The 15,176-nt window shown below is 42.3% G+C and overlaps 1 protein-coding gene across 4 annotated transcripts in view; it reads right to left on the reverse strand.

Moving 5' to 3' along the window:
• The window catches only part of atm (ATM serine/threonine kinase), a 184,012-nt gene that overhangs the window by 47,847 nt on the left and 120,989 nt on the right, over positions 1–15,176 (reverse strand). For 3 of the 4 annotated variants that reach the window (XM_068033717.1, XM_068033716.1, XM_068033718.1), the window contains 8 exons: positions 10,292–10,440; positions 8,363–8,467; positions 7,874–7,993; positions 7,229–7,463; positions 6,792–6,944; positions 6,044–6,163; positions 3,549–3,754; positions 2,612–2,819 (listed from right to left, as the gene is read on the reverse strand). In XM_068033717.1, coding sequence (XP_067889818.1) covers positions 2,612–2,819; positions 3,549–3,754; positions 6,044–6,163; positions 6,792–6,944; positions 7,229–7,463; positions 7,874–7,993; positions 8,363–8,467; positions 10,292–10,440 — 1,296 coding nt within the window. Of the gene's footprint in view, positions 1–2,611; positions 2,820–3,548; positions 3,755–6,043; positions 6,164–6,791; positions 6,945–7,228; positions 7,464–7,873; positions 7,994–8,362; positions 8,468–10,291; positions 10,441–15,176 lie in introns of those variants that run through there. The other variant, XM_068033719.1, reaches the window with a different exon arrangement.

Below are 15,176 nucleotides of genomic sequence, written 5' to 3' on the forward strand. Positions count from 1 at the left end.
GATATGGGCCCCGGAAGTGCAGAAGGTGTTAGTTTTGGCAGGCATCAGGATCGGCGCAGGCTTGGAGGGCCAAATGGCCTGTTCCTGTGCTGCTCTTTGTTCTAAAGTGTCTCACCATTGAAAGAGTAATGCATTATAGATAAAAGTTTAATTTGCTTTAGCAGAACAAAGTGCCAGTCCTGAAACAGGTTAGTTTTACTTTTTTAAAAAAAAGCTAATCACTTAATAATCGAGAAGTAACAAAAACAGAAAATGCTGGAAATACTTAGCAGGTCAAGTAGAATCTGTGAAGTGAGAAAAAGACTTAACATTTCAGGTCACTGACCTTTCATCAGAACTTACTGCAATAAGGGAACAAAAGAACAAATTTTTAATTATGTAATTTTATTACAGCTGTAATAAAATCAAAGGAAGGGGGATGTAAATTCTCAATTTAAATATAAAAATAAGTCTGGCAAACATCAACACCTTTGGCTACATTTGCCATCCCTTCATTAGTCAAATCCCACCCACTGACTTATGAAAGGGTGGCAAATCTGTCAGTTTCATTACTGAGTTTCAGCCGACATGAAGCTTTTGGGTCAGTATGGCACCAGGAAGGTTTCCAATGGACATCAGCTACAAGAACACTGGAGGCTCTTTAGAAAACCCAGTGTGTCAGAATCAAAGACTAACCTGGAATAGGAACAGATTCCTGAGCAAGGAAAGGCAGTATACCATCTGAGTTAACTACTCTTGAGCCATTCAACACAAACATTTAAATGTGGAGCACCTGAGCGGTAGGATTTGTGGCCAGGAGAGGGAAGGGATATTAGAGGGACAGGTCACCTGAGTTGTATTCATCAGTCATAAAATACCATAGTTCTGGGAGCACACACCAGCTCCTATCGTCTTTGTTGGAAATGGGTACAACCACGGAGAATAGACAGGGAGAAAAGGAAGCAAACCTATTCGAAACAAAACCTTTAAAATGTGTAAAGGCCATGCTTCTCTTGTAACAACTTGCAATGAGGTGGGAAAAAAATAAATAAAATAAAAATCGGCCAAGTTTCCCAATCTTGATTGTTATTCAATGACTCCTGCTGCATCAGGTATGTGGATGGTGGCTGGAAACAGAATTGGCTTATCCTTAATGCCTGTTATGATCTCCGTGGAGATCACCAACAAACAAAAGGAATCAAATCCACCGATAAACCCCAATTTAGGAAACCAAACCAGACAAGATTTCACTTGTATAAATTTTACTTTAATACTCAAACCAAAACCAACATAAATTGAAACTGAAGCAACAGACAGATCACAATTACACCTTAACTATCAGATAGAACAGAGATAGGTCTCGCTGTTTCATGAGGCAGTCCACCCAGCAAATATACCCTGCAACAATTAGTGACACAGTTCTTTACAATTTTTAAGTTCCTCAGGTAGATTTTCAGTTCCTTTCTTCAAGAATTTAGCCGCTGATATTCTTCCAACAGCAATTCCCTCTTAATCCGAACTCCATAGGTGCGGTCTTCACCACAAGGCGCACTTCTCCAGAACCTCCTCAGCTCTGCTCAGAACAGGAGATGGTGGCATAGTGGTAATGCCACTGAATTAGTAATCCAAAAGGTCCAGGCTAATTCTCTGGGGATACAGCTTCAAATCCCATCACAGCAGCCGGTGGAATTTAAATTCAATTAATTAATGAAAATCTGGAATTGGAAGCCAGTTTCAGTAATGGTGCCACGAAACAGTCATCTATTTTTGTAAAAACCCATCTGGTTCACTAATGTCCTTTAGGGAAGGAAATCTGCCATCCTTACTTGGTCTGGCCTACACATGACTCCAGGCCCATAGCAATGTGGTTGACTCTTAACTGCTCTCTGAAATGGCCGAACAAGCTGCTCTGCTGTCAAGTGCAATTAAGGATGCGCCAGTGGTGCCCATATCCCATGAAAGAATAAAAACAAAATCTTGATGGCGTGGATTTATTGGTCTTCCCTTTAGCTGAGTCCTTCAGTGACAACCTGTTCACTCTATGGCCGAGTCTGGTTGGTTGACTACTTTAAGTAACGGAAACAGCTCCTGGATTCAGTCTTCGCTTTCTTCTGCTTGCCGGCACGCCACTCCTGCCTGGTCTGTCTGATCTGGGGAGGACTTGGTTTCCTTTTATCTGGTTCTAACCAGCATCAGTTTTCCCGGAAACTTGAAGCTGTTTTTCAAGCTTCTGTTTCAGTTTTGGTTTCCGTTTCTGTTTCAATTCTAGTTTCCCTCTCAGTTAGGGTCCAAAACAAAACAAGCTTTGCAATCACAGATTCCATCACAATGCCCCACAAGTCGAACATCTTGTTGACTTAGTGCTGATGCATGAACATTCACACATGAAAACTGGCCACTTGAGTGAGATATCAGAGAATTGCCAGCACGTGTAGACTCATACTTAAGGTGAGAAAACTAGAGGGGATACAGTGTGTAAAAAGTTTGCAAACTATGTAGGTTGGCCCAGTTGCAGTTTGATAATGAGCAAATATGAAATGGAGAACAGAAAGGAATATATCCCTCTTCCAAAAGAAATCTTAATAACTCTAAATAACTTGTCACCAGAAGCTCTGCATAATCACCACGTTACCTTCATCATCTTGTTTATTTCCGGAACATTTGAATTTTCAAGCCACAAGGAGCAGAGTCTAAATATGCGCATGTCATGCTCCTCTCCACTCTGCAAGCAATTGATGTAGTTCTCCACTGCTTTACATAGAAACTGCTTGCGATCCTCCTGCAATGCACGCATTGCTTGTTCATCTAATTCACATTCCCGCTGTACCTTCACCACATATCTAGTAAACAGAAAATATTTAAAATGGCAAAAAATCAACTGAGGAAAATTTTTTTTCTTCCCCAACCTTTGAGACAATTTTTGCTCTCTGTATTTTCTTCATTGCACCCACTTATCATTATCTGTCTTTCACTAACCAGGAGGACAGGATAACCAGTGCTGGAGAATTTCAGTGGGATACATCCCTGTGATTTCTCTTCTTTTTCCTGTGGAGAAGCACACAGCTGATTCTCGTGTCACTCAATGGCTCCACATTTTAACTGTTTGATTAACTTAAAAGGAGGAATGAACCCTGCCAGTACTGACATTTGTGGCTTGCACAGCTTCTGTTCCTGTTCCTATCCCAGAATCTGACTCACCAGGCTCCTTATGGAACTGCTTTAACAATCCTATAACTGAGTTCAGTGTATTAACTCCAATAATATGAGGGAGATCTAAAGAAAAACCCAATGCTGCTTTGTCAACCAAAAGGACATGAACATTTAACTTTTAATGAATTAATAATCTAGTAATGGAATGAAGAAGGAATAGAGTTGCAATGTAATGGTGGGTACATAAATGCCATTACACAGAAGAGACCATGGCACTTAATTGGAAAGCACAAACTAGTTGAAGAGGATAACTCCAGTAGGTTTAAAAGTACTGTGCAGCAATACGGAGGATTTTGTTACACTATTATAAAGTATGCACATGAATTGTCTTCATGGAAAACGTTTTTAAACTTGCTTACCTGTTAGTTTGAAATTTGTGTTCTTTGATCAAATGGATTTCCTCTTTGGCGTTCTTGAGAAGTGCACGCTTGTTTTCAAACTCAGATGATTTCATATAATTATCGATACTCTGGTACTGTCCGTCTGAGAAACGTGCCAGTGATAAAAATGCTTCCATCTTCCCAGTGTGAACTGTGCCCTTGTGTTGAGTACTGAGAGTCACAGCCTGAAAAACAAAGGCAACAATTAGGCACTTTAACACCTGTTACTGATTGAAGATGACAAAATAGTTAAGTTCCATTATACAACTCAGTTTTGTTTACAGAGAAAAAAGATAGAGATGAATAATGATGTCATTAAGTATCAAATTTGACAGTTTCTTAGGAATTCTGCAATGGAGAATAAATGTCACACATTACAGGATTCCTCACTGGTAATTAATGGAACTCAGACAATGATTGATGCACACATTTATTATGAGTACAAGAGCAATCGCACGCTATACCCTTGCTAAACATTATAGAGTCATAGAGTTATACAGCACAGAAGCAGGCTGTTGGCCCATCGTGTCCGTGCCGGCCATCAAGCACCTAACTATTCTAATCCCATTTTCCAGCACTTGGCCCGTAGCCTTGTATGCTATGATGATTCAAGTGCTCATCTAAATACTTCTTAAATGTTGTGAGGGTTCCTGCCTCTACCACCTCTTCAGGCAGTGCTCTCCAGATTCCAACCACCCTCTGGGTGAAAAATGTTTGCTCAAATCCTCTCTAAACCTCCTGCCCGTTATCTTAAATCTATGTCCCCTGGTTATTGACCCCTCCGCTAAGGGAAAAAGTTTCTTCCTACATAACCTATATGCCGCTCATAATTTTGTATACCTCAATCATGTCCCCCTTCACCCTTCTCTGCTCCAAGGAAAACAACCCTAGCCTTTTCAGTCTCTCTTCATAGCTGAAATGCTCCAGCCCAGGCAACATCCTGGTGAATTTCCTTTGCACCCTCTTCAGTGCAATCACATCCTTCCTATAGTGTGGTGCCCAGAACTGTACACAGAACTCCAGCTGTGGCCTAACTAGCATTTTATACAGCTCCATCATAACCTCCCTGCTCTTGCATTCTATAACTTGGCTGATAAAGGCAAGTATCCCATATGCCTTCCTAACCACCTTATCTATCTGTGCTGCTGCCTTCAGTGATCTATGGACATGTACACCAAGATCTCTCTGACCATCTGTACTTCCTAGGGTCCTACCATCCATTGTATATTACCTTGCCTTGTTAGACCTCCCAAAATGCATCACCTCACACTTCTCAGGATTAAATTCCATTTGCCACTGCTCTACCCATCTATATCGTTCTGTAATCTAAGGCTTTCCTCCTCACTATTTACAACACCACCAATTTTCGTTTCATCTGCGAACTTACTTATCATACCTCCTATATTCCCGTCTAAATCATTAATGTACACTACAAACAGCAAGGGTCCCAGCACCGATCCCTGCGGTACACCACTGGTCACCGGCTTGCACTCACGAAAACAACCCTCGATCATCACCCTCTGCCTCCTGCCACTAAGCCAATTTTGGATCCACTTTGCCAAATTGCCCTGGATCCCATGGGCTCTTACCTTCTTAACCAATCTCCCATGTGGGACCTTATCAAAAGCCTTACTGAAATCCATGTGGACTATATCAACTGCTTTACCCTCATCTACACATCTAGTCACCTCCTCGAAAAATTCAATCAAGTTAGTTAGACATGATCTCCCCCTGACAAAGCCATGCTGACTATCCCTGATCAATCCCTGCCTCTCCAAGTGGAGATTAACCCTGTCCCTCAGAATATTTTCCTATATTTTCCCAATCACTGATGTTAGACTCACCAACTTGATTTATCCCTGCTACCCTTCTTGAATAATGGCAATTGAACAATTGCTGTCCTCCAGTCCTCTGGTACCTCTCCTATGGCCAAAGAGGATTTGAAAATTTGTGTCAGAGCCTCTGCTATCTCCTTCCTTGCCTCACATAACAGCCTGGGACTCATCTCATCTGGGCCTGGGAATTTATCCACTTTTAAGCCCGCTAAAATAGCTAATATTTCCTCTCTTTCAATGCTAATATGTTCGTATATCACAATCTCCCTCCTTGATCGCTACACCTACATTGTCCTTCTCCATAGTGAACACAGATGCAAAGTAATCATTTAAAACCTCACCTATGCCCTCCGGCTCCACACACAGATTGCCACTTTGGTCCCTAATGGGCCCCATTCTTTCCCTGGTTATCCTCTTGCCCTTAATATACTTATAAAATGCCTTAGGATTTTCCTTTATCTTGCCCGCCAGTGTTTTTTTCATGTTCCCTCTTCGCTCTCCTAATTACTTTTTTTAGTACCCCTATAATATCTTTTTTTTGCTCTGTATTAGTTTCATTATTTTAGGGCTGAAAGATATGTTTGTTTCCCAATAGTGCCACCACTGTACTCAAATCGTTGTTCATTTACTCATTCTCACCTTTTCTAAATACTTCTGCATGATGGTGCCAGGACTTTCTAAACATGTTTCTGCCAACCAATTTCCACAGAGTCTCAGGCACTCGACATACAACGGCACTAATGACTCGTTGCTGTTTACCTAAGGAGAGAAGACAAGAACAAGCAGAAAGATGCTAAAATATCAGAATGGAAAAAAATGTGGCCACTTAACTGAATGCTGAGGGAAGTCTAAAATCTAATAATTAACTTAATTTTAGCACAATATTCTTGAAAGCCTTTTCATCCTTTACATTACAAACACAATGCAAGTAATTTCAAAAATGCTGTTGTGGTGTGAGGAACATTAATGAATGATACCAATTTTCTGAGAGTTCCTACTCAGAGCAGCATTGATATAGGTCCAGTAACAGAACCTTATCCAATTCTAATCCACAACTGGTTTGCAGAGAGTAACAAGATAAGATAAGACTGTTTTTTTCATCTTCCAAAACTGATTTTCATTTGCTATACTGAAAGTCAGTGCCTGTTCTAGTTGATGCATTAAAAATGCATATCGAAATGCAGCTTCCTCTATACAATGAGCAAAAACTGCAAACAAAATCAGCAAGTACACCCAGCCCTAAGTAAACATTAATTATCTGCACGCACTGTCAATGCTTAGTGTTTGCCTGCATTCACCACAACCCCACCCCCCTTATTTTTACTAATTGTGGAAGAAAACGTGAGGTTTTTTTTTGACTTGGATAATTTGAGACCAGTGAACATACCTCTAGTTTGCCAATCATCTGCTTAAGAACATCAAGAGAAAGACTCTGTTCCTGTTTATCCCAAAAGACCTGGGCCTCTTCCAGTTGCCAGGTGGAAATGCCAAACCCAACTGGATTGTGTTGTTTGATCTGGAAGATGGCTTTCTCTGCCAGCTGTAACCAAACAATAACTTTTATAAATACATACAAACTGGAAATATTCAGTGTAACTGATTAAGAAACAGCCTGAAATGCAAGCAAGGGAAACTTCTGATTTCTTACCATGTTATATTCTAGATACAGTGATAAAGATCAAAGTTCTGCAGACAAAATACATATTAGTTTGTATTTAAAAATATAGCTAATGCATTCTTGTCTGAACAACTTAATATTTTACATGCATCATCAGAAACACTACTTGATTTCTATAGCAAATAACTTATAAAAAGGTGGCAGACCTGGGAATTTCTTGCTGCTCGTGCTAATTTTGCCATTTGAAGTAAATGCTCAGTCAGAGCATCCTTAATTAAATTTTTCCTTTGATCATCCATTTCCTTTTTAATAAGCATCTCCTGAATAACTGTTCTCATTGCTAATATAGGTTCCTGGAAGGTAAAGTCACTGTCCTTGAGAAGTTGAAGTTGCTGCTGCCATTTTCTGTGTACCTCATTCAATGCATTATCTGTCGCAGATCTGAAAATGAACATAATATCCTGTACAAAATTAAAACTAAATTTTGAGTATAATCCCCATCAGTTCAGACTGCAGTAGTTTTTTTGCTCTCTTTTATTACCTATTTCCACTGCAGCACTCCTGTCCAGCAGATGCTGACTCCTTGCTGGTCTGCAGTTCAACAGGTACCATGCAGCCTTAGCACCATGCTTAAGCAGCAATCATATGTGAATTGTAAACATGAGTGATGGCAGGGTATTTAATTCTAGGGGGTACAGCTATGTCTGATGCTGTCCTCATTTGACATCCAATCATGTGCACTTCCAGCAGTTTAAGCAAAAATACCCCAGAAATGTCTCAAAATGCTTGATAAACAAAGAACAAATACAATTTAGTCCAGTTTAAGTGCTAATAAAACATCAGCTGGTTACCTGGACAGCAGCTGCCCAATAGTTTCTAGTTCTCCAAGTATCTGCAATCTGCAGAGTGTAGGGTACAGAGAGTAAACCGATTCCAAGCTCCCTTTGCATAATTCTTCCACTTCTCTCACCCTATTGGCACAATAAATTGCATTCAATGTCATTCTGAGGTACATGATGAATGCAAACCAATAGAGAACAAATCACAACACAAAAGCAAAATACTGTGAATGTTGGAAATCTGAAATCGAAACAGAAAAGGCTGTAAACAGCAGGTCAGGCATCCTTCATCAATAAGAATGAAGAAATGGCAGTCTCAAAGTTTTAGGACTTGAACACAATTAACATGCTAAAGAAAATTAAGGTGAACTGTGGTAAATTTCAGTACCAGTAAAGACTAGCAGCACAGTTTCAGTTACAATGAAAAGGAACACTTACTTCAGAGTTTGTGAAAAGTGGATTAAATTCTAAAAGAATCATCAGCAGTGATTACAAGGTTACCTGGCAAACTTCAAAACCTCATGGAAGGCAGAGAATTCTTGGTCTTTCAGAGATTGCAAAGCATTGTACACAGATTCATGATACCCGGGTCCTGACGTCTCATCTCTGGCAATGAACACACAAAATAATGAAGCAAATCATTTAGCAAGATAAAAGTGAATCAACTACTAAGTGCATGCACAACTAAACTACAAAGTGTAAGTGCAATTCAACGAGAGTATATTAAAACAAAAGGTAGTGGATTTGTTTCTTCAGGTGCTTTAAATTGACAAAGGTTGAAGGTCACGTTATCTTATGCATCCTATGAGAAACAATGGCAGTAACCTGAAAATCTATGCTGAAAACAAAAAAATAAGCAGAATATAGATAGATTGGAGAGTTGGGCAGAGAAATGGCAGATGGAGTTCAATCCGGGCAAATGCGAGGTGATGCATTTTGAAAGATCCAATTCAAGAGTGAACTATACAATAAATGGAAAAGTCCTGGGGAAAATTGATGTAGAGAGAGAGTTGGGTGTTCAGGTCCATTGTTCCCTGAAGGTGGCAACGCAGGTCTATAGAGTGGTCAAGAAGGCATACGGCATGCTTTCCTTCATCGGACGGGGTATTGAGTACAAGAGTTGGCAGGTCATGTTACAGTTGTATAAGACTTTGGTTCGGCCACATTTGGAATACTGCGTGCAGTTCTGGTTGTCACATTACCAAAAGGATGTAGGTGCTTTGGAGAGGGTGCAGAGGAGGTTCACCAGGATGTTGCCTGGTATGGAGGGCGCTAGCTATGAAGAGAGGTTGAATAGATTAGGATTATTTTCATTAGAAAGACGGAGGTTGAGGGGGGACCTGATTGAGGTGTACAAAATCATGAGAGGTATAGATAGGGTGGATAGCAAGAAGCTTTTTCCCCAGAGTGGGGGATTCAATTACTAGGGGTCACGAGTTCAAAGTGAGAGGGGAAAAGTTTAGGGGGGATATGCGTGGAAAGTTCTTTACGCAGAGGGTGGTGGGTGCCTGGAACGCGTTGCCAGACGGTAGATGCGGGCACGATAGCGTCTTTTAAGATGTATCTAGACAAATACATGAATGGGCAGGAAGCAAAGAGATACAGACCCTTAGAAAATAGGCGACAGGTTTAGATAGAGGATCTGGATCGGCGCAGGCTTGGAGGGTCGAAGGGCCTGTTCCTGTGCTGTAATTTTCTTTGTTCTAAGTTACAGATTTTGGCTGTGCTCTGGCTACAATTATATCATAATGATGTGAAGCACCACCAGTGCAAGATCAACTCTTCAAGCTGGTTCTTCAACAATGCTAAACTACCAATCTTGATGCTTTTGAAATTGTGATACATGTTGGGCATCAGTCTGCTGCAAAATAACACCCAACATTGATATAAGAATGCAGTATATAACTAGGGGATTAGAGTACTGTTCATGTGATAACAGACTGACGATGTTAAGTGCCTTGGGATGTATTATTATGTTAATCTGCTATATAAATACAAGTTGTTGCTGTAAAGCAAACACTGACTGCAATTTATCACAAAAAATGGGTTCACAAGTTACCAAAAGTTACGTGTAGGAATGATTGTACATTTTGGCTTACAGGTTAGAATTACAGCACAGATGGAAACCATTTGTCCCATTAAACTCATGTGGCTCTCTGCAAGAGCAATTTAGCTAGTCCCAATCCCTAGCCCTTACCCCATAGCCCTGCAATTTTTTTCTTTTCAGGTGCTTATCCAAATCCCTTTGAAAGCCATGATTGAATGTGCCTCTACTACCCTTTCATGCACTGCATCCCAGATCCAGGTTTCAGGCTCTAGAACTTATATTTAATATAATAACAATTAATACATAAACCCAATAAGCGAACAATTTCACAAAAAAAGTTGAGCACAATTGAATTTATTTGAAGCAGACAACTCTGCATTTACCTGCACAAGGGGACATGATCCCACTGCATGTTTCTCCAGGCTGCCTGGAAACGGATTTCCTGCAATTCCTCACACCATTCCGCATTTTCGGTTTCAAGTCCCCTTAGATATGTAGTGAGAATATGACATAGTCCAAAGTTCTGTAAAGCCTACATGCAACAAATACAAATCAACTATACATTTCAAACTGTGAGCATGTTATAGTCAAATAAATAAACACATAATAGCATACAAGGGGAGACGCTGGCGCAGTGGTATTGTCACTGGACGAGTAACCCAGAGACCTAGGGTGTTGCTCTGGGGACATGGGTTCGAATCCCACCACAGCAGAAGTGGAATTTGAATTCAATTAATAAAAAAATCTGGAATTTAAAGCTATAGTTTAATGATGGAAGGCTGGTCTGGCCTATATGTGACTCCAAACCCACAGCAATGTGGTTGACTCTTACATGCCCTCTGAAATGGCCTATCTAACCACTACGAAGCCAACAAAAAGGAATGAAACTGGACGGACCACCCGGCATTGACCTAGGCACCGGAAACGGGTAAAAGATAGAAATGTAACAGTCTTTGAGCAAGTGAAAGTGGGGAGAGAAGAAGAATGAAGGAAGGACTGCGATAGGACAGAAGGGGGAGAGATTAAATGACAGAGATGTTATGGAACAGAATGTATTCACAATACCCTCTGACCTTCCCCTCACTGGCGCTGAACGATCTGTACTTAGCAAAGGACTCAGTTTTATATCCTCACACCCCGCAATGAATTTCGCGCTCGACATGATGTTGAGCTTTTCTTCCATCGCCTTCGGGCTCACTTCTTTGACCAGGAGTCCTCCCCGTGACCAGCGGGCCCATTCACCCACCTCCAGTACTCTCCCTCCACCTGGACCCCTCCTTCTGGCCTCTTACCTACTCTTGGTCTTTTCATTGAAAATTGTCAGTGTGACACCAGCCATTTTAATTTCTCCGCTCCCCTCACTCAAACCTCTCTCCCTCTGAACATGCTGCACTCCGTTCTCTCAGGTCTAACCCTGACACTGTGATCAAACCCACTGACAAGGGTGGTGCTGTTGTTATCTGGTGCACTGACCTCTAACGTAACGCCAACTCTCAGACACATCTTCCTTCCTCCCCCATGACCATGACCCCACCACAGAACATCAAACCACTGTCTCCAGGATCGTCACTGACCTCATCTCCTCTGGAGATCTTCCTTCTACAGCTTCCAACCTCATAGTCCCGCAACTCCAAACAGCCCGCTTCTATCTTCTTCCCAAAATCCACAAACAGGACTGTCCCAGTAAATCCGCTTCAGCCTGTTCCTGCTCCCACTGAACTTATTTCCTCCTATCTCGATTCTCCCCTTGTCCAGTCTCTTTCCACTTACATCCGTGACTCTTCTAACACCCCACGTCATTGACAGTTTCCAGTTTCCTGGTCCTAACTGCCTCCTCTTTACCATGGATGTCCAATCTCTTAACACCTCCATCGCCCATCTGAGGTCTGAGGACTCTCCGCTTCTTCCTTGAACAGAGGCCCAACCAGTCCCCATCCACCACCACTACTACCTTCCTCTGCCTGGCTGAACCTGTTCTTACATTGAACAACTTCTCCTTCAACTCACTCAATTCCTCCAAATAAAAGGTGTTGCTATGGGTACCTGTATAGGTCCAGGTATGCCTGCCTTTTTGTGGGGTATGTCAAACATTCCTTGTTCCAGTCCTACTCAGTCCCCCTTCCCCAACTCTTTTTCCAGTACATTGATGATTGTATCAGTGACGCTTCCTGCTCTCGCCCCCAACTGGAAAACTTCATCAACTCTGCTTCCAATTTTCACCCTTCTCTCACCTTCACATCTCTGACACTTTCCTTCCCTTCCTCGACTTCTCTGTCTCCATCTCTGGGGATAGGCTGTCCACTCGCATTTATTATAAGTCCACCGACTCCCAAGGCTACCTCAACTACACTTCGTCACACCCTACGTCCCATAATTTTAAACCCCTCTAGTGTCTGACTTTCCTCCTCTTTCAACATTGCCTGGGTTGCATCTTCTTCCTTGGAAAGACAGATGCAAAGTATTCATTTAATACCTCAGCTATGCCCTCTGTCTCCATGTGTAAATCCCCTTTCTGGTCTATAATAGGCCCCGCCCCTCCTTTTACCACCTTTTACTATTTATATGCCTATAGAAACTTGAAGCATTGTGAACAGTGAGGAGGATAGTGTAGAACTTCAAAAGGACATAGATAAGTTGGTGGAATGGGCAGACAGGTGGCAGATGAAGTTCAATGCAGAGAAATGTGCAGTGATTCATTTTGGTAGGAAGAATATGGAGAGACAATAAAGGGTACAAATTTTGGTATTTGGTAAGAGAAGTGACATGAGGAAAAACTTTTTTCACACAGCGAGTGGTTAAGGTCTGGAATGCGCTGCTTGAGAATGTGGTGGAGGTAGGTTCAATTGAAGCATTCAAAAGGGAACGAGACAGTTATATGAAAAGGAAGAATTTGCAAGGTTATGGGGAGAAGGCAGGGGAACGGGACCGAGGGAATTACTCTTTCGGACAGTGCAGACACGATGGGCCGAATGGCCTCCTTCTGCACTGTAACGATTCTGTGATTTTGTAAGGATTCCATTCCATTCTCCCAGTTTCTCCGTCTCCAACGCATCTGTTCCAATGATGCAACCTTCCACAGCAACGCCTCTCATATGTCTTCCTTTTTCCTCAACTGAGGATTCCCCCGCACTGTGGTTGACAGGGCCCTCGACCGTGTCTGACCCATTTTCCGCATTTCTGCCCACACCCCTTCCCCTCCCGGAACTGCAACAGAGGTCCCCTTGTCCTCACTTTCCACCCCTCCAGCTTCCACATCCAAAGGATCATCCTCTGCCATTTCCATCACCACAAAACACATCTTCCCCTCCCCTCCTTGTCAGCATTCCGAAGGGATTGTTCCCTCTGCGATACCCTGGTCCACTTCTCCATCACCCCTGACACCTCATCACTTTCCCACTGCACCTTCCCATGTAATTGCAGGAGGTGTAATACCTGCCCTTTCACCTCCTCTCTCCTCACCATCCAAGGTTTCAAACACTCCTTCCAGGCGAAGCAGCAATTTACTTGTACTTCTTTCAATTTAGTATACCGTATTCGCTGCTCACAGTGCGGTCTCCTCTACACTGGGGAGACCAAATGCAGAGTGGGTGACCGCTTTGCAGAGCTCGGTTCGCAAGCGTGATTCCAAGCTTCTGGTTGCTTGCTATTTTAGTTCACCACCTTGTTCTCATGCCCTCATTTCTGTCCTTAGCCTGCTGCAGTGTTCCAGTGAACATCAACACAAGCTTGAGGAACAGCACCTCATCTTCTGATTATGCACTCTACAGCCTTCTGGACTCAATATTGAGTTCAATAATTTCCGACCACAAGCCCCATTATTTTGTTTAGTTATTATTTTTGTTTTTTTATATATATATATTTTCTTTTTAAATCATTTTTTTAACCATGTGCTAGTCTATTTTTCGTGTTTCTGCTTTCGTACAGAGCTGCTCATTATTCAGCCATTAGCACTCTCTCTGGACTCGTACTTTGTCTTTCGCTACAACTATTTAGCACTCCATTTGCATTCTGTTCCATGACATAGGTCATTTAATCTTTTCCCCCCTCCGTTCTATCACAGTCCTTCTTTCTTGTTCTTCTTCCCCCCTCCCCCTTGCTCAAAGACTGCTACATTTCTAACTTATGCCAGTTCTGATGAAGGGTCACAGACCTGAAACGTTAACTTGGTTTCTCTCCACACAGATACTGCCAGACCTGCTGAGTATTTCCGGCATTTCTGTTCTCATTTCAGAGCTCCCAGCATCTGCAGTATTTTGCTCTTATTTAAGTGACTGATCTATACTGGATGATGCTGAGCTTCTCAAGTGTTGTTTCAGTTGTACCCATCTAGGCAAGTGCTGAGTATTCCATCAAGCTTGAGCTTTGTAGGTGGGGATAAGCTTTCAGCAATCAGAATGTGAGTCACTTGTTACAGGGTGCCCATTCTCTGATCTGCTCTTGTAGCCAATGTATTGATATGTTGGTCCAGTTAAGTTTCTGGTTAAAAGGTGATGCCCCTATATGTTAATGGTGAGGCACATGGCAATGATGGCAACACTGAAGGACATGGTGAAGTGGCTGGGTCTTTTAATGTTGGGGATTCTCAATGCCCGTCACTAATGTAACCTGCCACTTGTCAGCCCAGGCCTTGATGTTGTCCAGGTCCTTCTGTAGGCTAGCATTAGCTGATTCATTATCGGAGGATTTGTGAATGGAGCTAAACACTGTGGAATCGTCAATCAACAGCTTCACTTCTGACTTATGACAGATTGTATAGAACCAAGGGCATTGCCTTGAGGAACTCTTGCAGCAATTCCCCAGCCTGCGATGATGGTCTTCCATGACCACAACGACCTTCCCATGTGTCAGGTACGGCTCCAGTTACAGGAGGGTTCCTTTCTTGACCACCAGTCTTCTTCGGGCTCCTTTGTGCCACAGTCAGTTGAATGTTACCTTGATGTGGAAGGCAATTACTCACTTCTCGTACAGCAATCGGCTCTGGTTTCCGTGGCTGGATTTGCTCTCGCCTCCATGTCTGGATCAAAGCCATAATGCAATCTGGAAGCGAGTGGTTCTTGGAGAACCCAAACTGAGCATCAGCCAGCAGGTTATTGATGATTAGGGTCACTTGATGGCACTATTTGACTCCCTTCATCACTTTGCTTAAATTGCAAAGTCAACAGGACAGTAGTTGGCTGGGCTGCATTTTTTTATGGATAGGTCATAACTAGGCACTTCTCTGGTTTTATGGTAATGCGGAGTGAGTGATATGTTGGGCCATGATTGTGG

The sequence above is a fragment of the Heterodontus francisci genome, chromosome 6 (genome assembly GCF_036365525.1).
Source record: "Heterodontus francisci isolate sHetFra1 chromosome 6, sHetFra1.hap1, whole genome shotgun sequence".
Classification (NCBI taxonomy): Eukaryota; Metazoa; Chordata; class Chondrichthyes; order Heterodontiformes; family Heterodontidae; genus Heterodontus; species Heterodontus francisci.